The sequence below is a fragment of the Castanea sativa genome, chromosome 6 (genome assembly GCF_040712315.1).
Source record: "Castanea sativa cultivar Marrone di Chiusa Pesio chromosome 6, ASM4071231v1".
Taxonomy (NCBI): domain Eukaryota; kingdom Viridiplantae; phylum Streptophyta; class Magnoliopsida; order Fagales; family Fagaceae; genus Castanea; species Castanea sativa.
The window spans coordinates 2394964-2405348 of NC_134018.1; the positions used below are offsets into that span (position 1 = coordinate 2394964).

At 36.1% G+C, this 10385-nt stretch overlaps 1 protein-coding gene across 1 annotated transcript; it reads right to left on the reverse strand.

Moving 5' to 3' along the window:
• Nucleotides 1-2414: 2414 nt before the first annotated feature.
• Nucleotides 2415-5658, reverse strand: LOC142640867 (disease resistance protein RPM1-like). The gene has a single exon (XM_075815175.1). The coding sequence runs from the start codon at nucleotides 5423-5425 to the stop codon at nucleotides 2864-2866; it is 2562 nt and encodes an 853-aa protein (XP_075671290.1). The 5' UTR covers nucleotides 5426-5658; the 3' UTR covers nucleotides 2415-2863.
• Nucleotides 5659-10385: the final 4727 nt, after the last annotated feature.

The window sequence follows — 10385 nt, forward strand, 5'->3', positions numbered from 1 at the left end:
CAAAGTCTCAGGTGTGAGTGCACCGCCATCCTTTGTAAGTGACTCACGTGCTCCACCGGATCAGTCCGGCCATTATAGATGGTAAACGTGGGCCGGGTGAACCTCCCCGGGGAGCCTCCCCTCTCAATCCTACGTGAAAACGGAGATTTAGAGAGTTGGTGCAACGCCCTACTCATGGTATCGTTGCCTAAACCCCTAGGACGAAGCTTCTTACGTCCGCGGATTGGCCGGTCGTTCTCCTCACCGAGGATGTTGCACCGCGGGGAATATGACCTTGAACCGTAGCCATGTCCCCCATCCTTCTCTCGAGGAAGAACTAGATGAGGACGGGGAAACCTTACGTTTAGCACGGCGTAACTTCCTCTTCAAACGATTGATTTCCTTCGCATGGATTTAGAGCCCTCATCGTGGGTAGTGCTACCCCCTCCACGAGTATGGCTAGCCCCCGGATATTCCGTATGGACGCTTCCCTCACGATCCCTACGATGTTCAAGACGTTCGAAATGATCTTCCGGTTGTGATCCTTGTGACTTTGCATGGTGAGAGCCTAAGCCTGCCATAATATCCCTACTACTTCTAGACTAGACTTCCCACAGACGGCGCCAATTGTAAGTGCACAATTGCACCCGGGACCCAAGAACAAGCATGGGCCTGTGCCCAATGAGCCTTAAACAATATGAATTTGTAGAGCGTGGGCTTGAAACCTGTGTTAGAAGTGTAAGAGATGAAATGACAAACTAAAGATTGCAAGCACTTGGAATCAAAAAGGAGTAATGTAAATAGGCCTCCTCGGACGTAAGCCGAGAGCTGTTCTTATATTATATCTCTCTCTCTTTTTCTTTTTCTTTTTAGGTTCCAAAAAGTTCCCCTTGTTTCTGTTCCCGGTCCCTCCTTAAATACTCCTCTTTTTAATACTTTATACACGTGTTGCCCCAATTCCTCCCTTAGCCTAGATATTTCTTTTCTTAGTGCCTTTGAACAGTAACTAGAAGTTTCCCTTCCACTGTTCAAGTGTCACCTCCCCATTAATGCAAATGTGGTGCAGGGTCTTTAATGTGGAAGTAGCAGCCTTTATTTTTGACATTTCTTCAACACCGGTGCTTCTGGGGCATTCTGGGGTTCACCCCCTTTAACCATTGGTCTTGACCGTGCCATTCCCTAACCTGTACCATGAAGTCCCGGGTTCTTTGGTGTCAGTCCGAGGGGAAAAGCATCCTCGGCTAGGTCCTCGGATCCTCGGCGTATGGGCCGACCTAGAGTATCAACAAGCCCTAAACCCAAGAGCAGGTCGGCCTTCCTTAGCAAGGCCCAATGGCCCATATCCCTATTAAGATATTTTTACTCCCCACACTTACTTTTTTCGAGGTCAAGATTCTCTTGATTTTGAGGTTATTTTATTATGGAGTTCTTAAAATTCTATTAATTTATTTTCAAACAAAATATTTGGATTTTACCAAGTTATCAATCTGTAAACAAAAGTCAATATCATTTTTTCTATTAAAAAAAAAATTAACTAATATCTATATGTGAGGTGTCATGTACTACCGTGGATAACCAAGCATCTCAGCCATTCATGCTACTTTCTCTAATGTTTTATCAAATGTATCAAAAAAAAAAAACCATTCAAGGTAGTTTCAATTTTCAAATAAGCATTGTGCCTATTATTCAACGACTCCATTACATATTTCCTAATTTGTCTTATTATGTGAGCGAAAAATTGGAGGAAGGAAACGATGTTGAGGTTCAATGGGGTGTACTGAAGTTGAGGTTCAATGGGGTGTACTGAAGTTGAGGTTCTACATTAACTCATTACTAGTCTTCTTAGCGGTGACTGAGGCTCTGAAATGACCAAAAGATTAGGCAAATTCAGGATTGAGATTGACAATCCATTGATCATCATTTACAATGAAGGTGAGGATTTGGAGCTGGATGATTGATGACACTCTGAGGCTGAAAACAAAGAGTATGTCAATAGGGTCATTTCCGCATTTGCAACGGCCAATCCCAATAAAATTTAGCAGTATCTGCCAAATAATGTATTATTCTTAACACTATATAAAGGATTTTGGATTGAAACCTTCAGGAGATGCATCTATTATTTGCAATGCCACTAACAATATTCAACCACAAATAAAAATCTGCAATTCCACTGTATATTCATACAACAACCATCATATGTCTATAACTACTAGAATGTAATCCATGCTTAGGACTATATTTTCTGTCAGAACAATGACTGTCTACACCTTCCCTCTTAACACTAAAGATATGTGCTTGGATGATTAATAGCCAAAGTTAATCGAGCGTTGTGAATGGAATTATGGAAGTACCGATATGAAAGACCACTCACCATAATCCCCTATTGCTATATTACAAAAAAGGATATACATATTTCTGCACTTGAAAACATTTACCGAAACACTATAGTTTTGAGATAATTTGAGGGAGAAAAGAGAATAGCTAGAAGACGTGAGAGTTTTGTGTGATTCGGCCACAAAGCCTACATCCATGGTACAAGAACCCATCCAATTACATTTTCTTCATTCACTTACATGATAATACATTCCAATAGAACTAACTTTAATAAGGGGAATTACATACACAAATCAAACACAATTTGAATTTTGAATTGAAATTAAACAATCAGCAAAATGAATTTGCAATAAGTTGCATTCTACAAGAAAACAAAATAACAGTAACATCTATGTTAATTAAAACCATACCAGTGGTTCTTCAACAACCATGTTGAACTCTTCATGCCAGGTAGATATAGAAAGAGCTTTGGAGAGCAGGTTATCCCATTACTATAAGAACGAATTAATGGATTGTTTCCAACAGTCCAACAATATTTCTTGTTGTTCTGTTAGTCCGAGAATTCTAAAAGGTGTTCTGGAACATTCGTTTTCTTTAACTGGTCGAGAGTAATAGCTGCTATGCGCACCATTGTAAGACAGTTACAGTTTCCTATAGTCAGCATTTGAAGTTTAGGCACTGCTAGTCCCGGAATGACTACACACTTCAACCACCTGCATTGTTCAATTACTAATATCCTTAGTTCCAAAAACCATCCTGCTCGAAATTCAAGTACCTCACCACTGTAAGCATCATGCAGATGGAGCACCTTTAGAGAAGGCAAATCCCAAAGAACCTCAAGGGGGCTTTTTGATAGCTGTGACCATTTGAGTTCTAATTTAAACAAACCTTTTAGTGAAAGAATCCATTCTGGAATATTGTGCAACCTCCCTCCAAGAGATAGATTTTCAATCATTTGAGGAGACTTCTTAACATAGTTCAAATCAAGAAACTCGTTTGCCGAATCCACATACAAAGAAGAAAGATTTTCCATCTTCTCAATGGATGCACAAAAATCACAACTGTCTTTATTCTTGAGCTCTGTGATCCCCAGTTTCCTCAGTTCAATTAAGTTCCCCAACTCTTCAACAATACTCCCATTCTTGTTATTTGCCTTGATAAGTGACAATTTCTGCAACCATTTCAAACACCCAATTCCTTGAGACACCTCTACTCCTACAGTCGCATTATTTCTGCCTCGACAATCAACTAATAAATAGAGCAACTTAGTAATTTCCAGGATCCCCATTGGCAACTCTAAGACAAAAGTTTGTCTAAGGTCCAAAACAATTAGGTTCTGAAGCTTCTTAATAGATTTTGGAAGTGAATCTATCTTTGTATTCCTTAGACTTAAGTACCTCAGAAGGTTGAGAGTGACAACTTCTTCAGGAAAAACCAGCAAGACTGCATTTTCCAAGTCTAGAACTCTCAATAACCTAAAGTTGCTAAAAACTCCTCTGACCAGTAATTCGAAACTCCTGTCTCCCCCAAACATAGAGAAGCTACGAACATGAGAGAAGTCCTTCCCTTGTAATATATTGGTGGTGCAAATATGGAGAGACAAGCGCCGGTGCTGCTGGCTCAAATTTGTATGTGGCCTTGTAATAACAGTAACAAAATTTTCTTTCTCAGATTTGGAAAGGATGAAACCTCTTGCAAGATTAGAAACTCGGCAACTCCTCACTCGTCCTTCACAATCCCATCTACTCACTTGAACCAAGCTCATTTGAACTAGCTCGTCTAGGTACTCATCCGCCACTTGCTCCAGAGTTTGACCTCTTTTTTCCTCAATAAACCCCTCTGCTATCCACAAGCGAATTAGTCTTCCGCGTGTAACAGAGTAATCTTCAGGAAAATTGCAGAAGTACATGAAACAAGACTTAAGATTAGGCGATAGATGGTAGTAACTCTGCAAGAATTTTCTGATATATTCATAGCTTCCTGGTTCAAACTCAAGATTGTCATGGACTTTCTTGAACTCCATAACAGTTTGCGGCTTACTTGATAAGATATCCCCAATTGCAACAATCGCTTGTGGCAATCCTTCACATCGTTTCACAATTTTCTCAGACCACTCCTCACATGAAATAAGGCATTTACCATTTGGGAAGGCCTTTTTAAGGAAGAGCTCTGAAGCCTCTTCCCATGTTAATGGATTTAGATTGAGATCATAAATAAAATCATTTGAGGTGGCACAATAAGAAGCAATGTTGCGTTTACGGGTAGAAACGATTATTCTACTACCTTGATTATTACAAGGAAGTACATTTCTAATGCATTTCCACTCATCTTCACTCCAAATACCATCTAAAACAAGTATGTACCTTTTCTGCTGTAAATGAGTGCGTAGACACCGTCTTCGATCTGTTCCTTGGTAAGCTGGTAATTCCAACGCCTCCCAAATTCTCTCTAACATGCGCTTACAAGAGCGTGATACAGGAACCCAAGCATGGCATTCGAAAGTTACCTTCACCTTTTGATAGACTTCATAGATAAGAGTGGTTTTACCTGAGCCAGCACCTCCTAATACTGAAATTACAACATCCCTTGATTCATTGTTGAGAATTAGTCGCACAAGTTCTTCTCCGCGCCTCTCAATGCCCACAAGAGGCTCAATTGAGGAATATGGATAAGCCTCCGGAGGGATCTCTCCAGCCATAGAACTTGAAGGCAAGTTAGAGCTCAAAATGCGAAGTGTATCCAAGTCATTGATGTCCTTGAGCTTGGCTTTGATATCTCTCATTGAAGAGCTCAATTGAATACCTGGAATAAAGTTCTTAACAGGGTGAGCAACATTATGAAAAATTTTCCTGACCTGATTAGGATGGAAGTGTTCAGGAACTTGAAACATGTATTCTTCAATTGCATCCTCAGTCTCATATGCTAAATTCCGAACTTTTTCAACTCGATCCTTCAAACCTTCAGTATCTTCTCTTCCTTCTATGTCCTTAAGGAAGCTTTTCATGGTATCCAACCATTTTTTGACTTCTTCAACGTCATGAGTTACATACTGATAGACGAGTACCAATCTATCAACCAGAGCTAGTGCTCCTGCAAGTGCAATTTCAGCCATTAATTCTGTTTATTTTCTCTTCTAGTTTGATCTCTCTCTCTCTCTCTGGCTAAGCAAATATGAAGGTATTCTACCAAAAAAACAAAAGATAATATTGAAGGTTAACTTGCTACATTGAGCAATTTTGGTACTTCTAAGATATGTTTTAGTCCTAAATGCAATTTGCTGGAAACTTCATTTCTTTTAGGAGATGCTATCAAACACGCTTACAACACATGACTATTCTACGTACACGTTTCTTATCTCAGCGTGGAAATTTTCTGAAACATCTGGAATAATATTTTTGGTAAGAGAAACTTGAGCAATGCAGGTAGATACTAGGTAATTTAGGAACCAGTAATGCTAAGGACACATAAAATAGCACAAAGTTGTATTATTTTATGTGTCTCTAGTACTAGTCATAGCTCTTTCATGCAAAAATTCGTTTTTTGAAAATAAAAATCCTATGCCCAACAAAGGTCTGTTTGGTAAGCAAATTTGAAGAATGTTTTGTGTTATTGAATGCTCACAACCACGAGCCCCACTTTGGAGTGAGTTGCTTGGTAAGGGAACTCTAACGAGTGTATTTAGATAAAAGTATTGGGTGGCTTTAAACATGCTTTTAGTGTTTCACTTTGCACTCCATCAATTACCATGTGTTATGTGTTTGATTTCTTTCCTTTTTAAGTTTTGGTTATTTCATAAAGAAAAAAATGAACTTGTGGCAAGTTATAATTGATGGAATATTAAGAGTGAGAGGAAAGATTTTTATTTTTTATGAACAAATACTTTTATTCAATCAACAAAAGTGACTCTTTAGTAGCGTGATACTATGCAATATTCTTTCACATGAGGTGAATTTCATATGTTATATCAGAGAATGTTGCATTCAACCAATATATCACTCAAAATAATAAATCGAGAACCCATTCCAAAGTGAGAGGATGTTACACGTAACATGTTACACAAAATAATAAAACCTCTACTAAGCGAGGACAAATTCATCTGTCTCTAAGACAAAATCAATAAAACTAGGCTAACTCAGAATTTACACAAACAAAAGCCAATCAACAGCTACAACAAAACAGCCACTTAGCTCAATACGTGCCCTTCAAGTACCCAAAAAAAAAAAAGGTAATGTTCTAAATAGAGCAAAGGATTCTATTATGTTAGGATTATTCTTCATTGTTACTAATCTGAATCTGATATAATTCATAAAAAAATTTTACTAAAGTCTACGTAGTCTCCTTCACTTCTCATAGCTCCTCCTTGAATCACCATTCCTGTCCATCCAAATAACAAATATAGTGTTGCTGAGGGGAAAAAAAAACCATAAAGACCACATAGGAGTCTGACTTGATGGTAGGAGTCTTTGTTCCAACACTTAAAGAGGAGTAGTTTGAGCAATAGCCCCAACAAAACCTATATGATACACATGAGATTATTCAATGCCGTCACGTGCCGTGAAATCAATGAGCTCACACTGAAACTCCTTTTTTCACTCAAAAATAAATAAATAAATAAAATACCATAAGGTACAAATGGACAATAGGTACATAAGAACTAGAGAAATAAGTACAAAAGGGCAATAGTACAAGATACAATACATTGATACGCTGAACCTAGACAACCGTGCACGTCTTCGGCTCTTTGGCCAACTGTAAGATTTGCTTTCCAAGCTGGTCGGAGTCGCCTCCAAATTCCTCCCTTTACTTCGCCTCCAAATTCCTCCCTTTACTTAGAATAGTCTCCATATATATATATATAAAATAAATTTTTTTTCTTTTTTGAGAATCATATATATTATAAAATTAAATAGCTATAGCTATAAAGGAACAAGACCCAAATATATCTCAATTTAGAATTATAGAAATTATAAGGCAATGCTGATAGAGAGTCAAAAATGGAGGATTCTACATTTCTACTTCCGTCCTAACAATGTCGTATGCAGAAATTTTGAAGCTTTCAACATGAAAAATCTTGTTTTGTTGTTTTGTCTTTTGTTTTCAATAACTCCATATGAGAGTATTGACAAAGGACCAAAAGATTGAAATGAGGGTTCATTACAATGAATATGAAATTTCCAGTTCAAAATAAAATGAAGACAGTTCAATTCATGGTAATTTTCTTCCATATATCTAAGATGCAGTACTGTATACATTTTTACATCCTTTTAATTATGGTGTTGATTAATTGGTTGTTGTCCTGCACAAAATGAAAATATACAAGATTACTTTTTGCAAGAAGCTTTAGCATTTACCTGCCAGTAATATAGAATATAGTGACAAAAATTAAAAAGAAAGAAAAAGAGCAAAACTACACGAATGGACTTTAGAAATCAATCAGCTTGTCTTCATCTGCACAATACGTGCTCAAATATGAAGTGCATGGTTTTTGTTCACATGTTAAACGTCAATTTTCTCCACCATTGACTATGATATATAACAGAATACAAAAGTCTCAATTTCTTTTATAATTATGGTAGGTAGCTATAGTTGTTTTCAAAATGTTTAATAAGGTTCTGTTTTGAACTTTGGTCAGCTATGTGAATGAGATAGTTGCTAATTTTGGTTAACTCTGAACTAGTCTGTGACACTAATGAACTTTCATGTTTTGAATTAGAATATTCTCTAGATGTTACACATTATACTACCTGTTTTATAGGCACTTACCGCCAACCAAAGAAATAAGAAAAAAACATGAAGACCGTTCCAAGTTCTTATTTTCTTCTCAATTGATTACTATGGAGTATGTCATATCTTTGAAATAGTTAGAGGAACAAGTCTCCATCAATGCAGATATGCTACTTCTGAGCTATTTCTCTATTGGAGGGAGATCCCATTAAAAGACTGACTCAGTCTAACATTGTGTGCAACGAATTGAACCAAATTGTCGGGTTGTTAAGATTACATTTGACTAAACTATACTACTCTCTCTATATTGTCCGAGTATAAATTAATTTTTCAAAGAAAATTCATAACCAAAGAGGTATGCTAGTTTTGAGTTTGTCTTGTATTCAATACTTGATCAGATAATTATATAAGGCATGGTGTTAAATTACTACATTTCACTACCTATACATCTCTTAATTTCTGTCTTTTAAACAAATTCAATAGTTTGGACTCCATTTAATATATAACAAGAGGGAGTGATAGAATAAATGATTACATTCATCATTTTTTCAAAAGTTTAAATCGCTATAAAATGATGAATTTAATCAATTAGTTTAATACTCTCCTCTCACATTTGAGTTTGAGCTACCTTTATTAAATGGAGCCTAATACATGTACCATGTTAAATTAGTGATTATTTCAAAAGCTTATCTTAACATATTAAACAAATTGTTATTAGTTAAAATTAATTTACGTCAACAAAAAGATGTCTATTAAGAGGCCTGGAAATGACATCAGTACCAAAGAATGGTTAACGGTCATCTAGGTGGTAAAGAAAAATTATCGTGGAACAAAGCATAAGGTAAATTCTTTCATTTCTATAATTTTATATTTATTTAAAAAAAAAAATTGGTAGTGGTGGTGACGGGTTTTTTTCTGGTGGAATTTGCTTATTGCTCTCGAACTTTGAACTTTATGGGCCTTAATTATTCTTTCAAATAACCCGGTTTGTATGTTCGACCATATGGGCCAATTGAAAATGGTATTGCCATTGTCAGCCACAGAAAGCCCATTACCTAATAACCCAAGATATTTTTATTTTTTTGATAAAATAACCCAAGATATAAGATCAAATCAAATGCACTGTGATGACTGATGACCCAAGCTTAATACTGATATAAAATGAATAACAATCTCTTTTTTTTTTTTCATTTTTCAATTATTTTAGTTGTTTTACTTTCTTGGCAACGCCATCTTCCTTTTCCAATGTATTTAGGTTGTTTTAATTTCTTGGCAATTCCGTCTCCCTTCGAAGTTTAAGGACAATTTTTTTCATAATTTTTTTTTTTGTTTTTACAACTAAGATGGCAAATCATTAATGGTAGACAATAAAATTATGTTAATAATATTAATGATGAGCCTAAATAAAAATCAATAACAAATTACCAACTCAACAATGATGAAAATAAATAAATACAAGTGATTGTAGCATTATTGGTCTCTCTTGCATTCTTTTTTATTAAAAAGTGTAATGTGTCTTTATGTTAAAACTTCATCCCCTCTTTCCAGTGTGCTTTTGTTTCTCCAAAAAAAAAAAAAAAAGATGCTACAACATATTTTACTACATGTATATAAAATTTACTTGTTAGCCAAAACTATAAAGCAAGTCATAAGTATTAGTGTATTATTACCTTTGCAAATTGAATACATAGGTCAAATTAGAACATCTAGACAAGATGTTAATGCGGGTGCTACTTTCCCCCCAAAAAAATAACGTTGGAAGTGAAATAACATTCCAGACCTCAAAACCCATGCTGCCATTCACTTTTTCATTTGAAAGCTGCACATACCCTTACCAACAGAGCTCATAACCACCAGACAATGTGTCCCACACTTGTTGATTTTAGAAAAACAAAATGTAGACTTTCAAATTCTTTTTAGTATAATAATATAACACTACCAATTCCCATGCTTCTGAAAGACGTATCTGAATAAAGTTCACCAGGTTGTCAAAAAATCCAGGCGCATTATCTGGGTTTTGAAGCTTCCTTAGTGGTTAAACAAACATTAATCAGGCATGTAAAGTTTGATATAGTAAACCAGCAATATGATATGTATCTAAAATACAATGGATCCAAGCCATTGATTCAACTGAAGAGTATAGTACAAAACCTGTATGCTATTTGACTAGTCTAACCAATTAAGAAAACAAAACTAGACTAAAGAGCTAAAGCCTTTTGCATGGCCACTATGATTCTTTAGGACATTCTCAAACAAATCTGCAATTTCAAAAGCAAATGCATTCAAACCAAACATCTATGTTGCTCCAACTTTAGCTCCACCAATACTCCCTTTCACCAATATCAAAA

What these genes read in the sequence shown, in the direction of transcription:
- LOC142640867 (XM_075815175.1), bottom strand. Translation starts at nt 5,425, where the DNA reads ATGGCTGAAATTGCACTTGCAGGAGCACTAGCTCTGGTTGATAGATTG.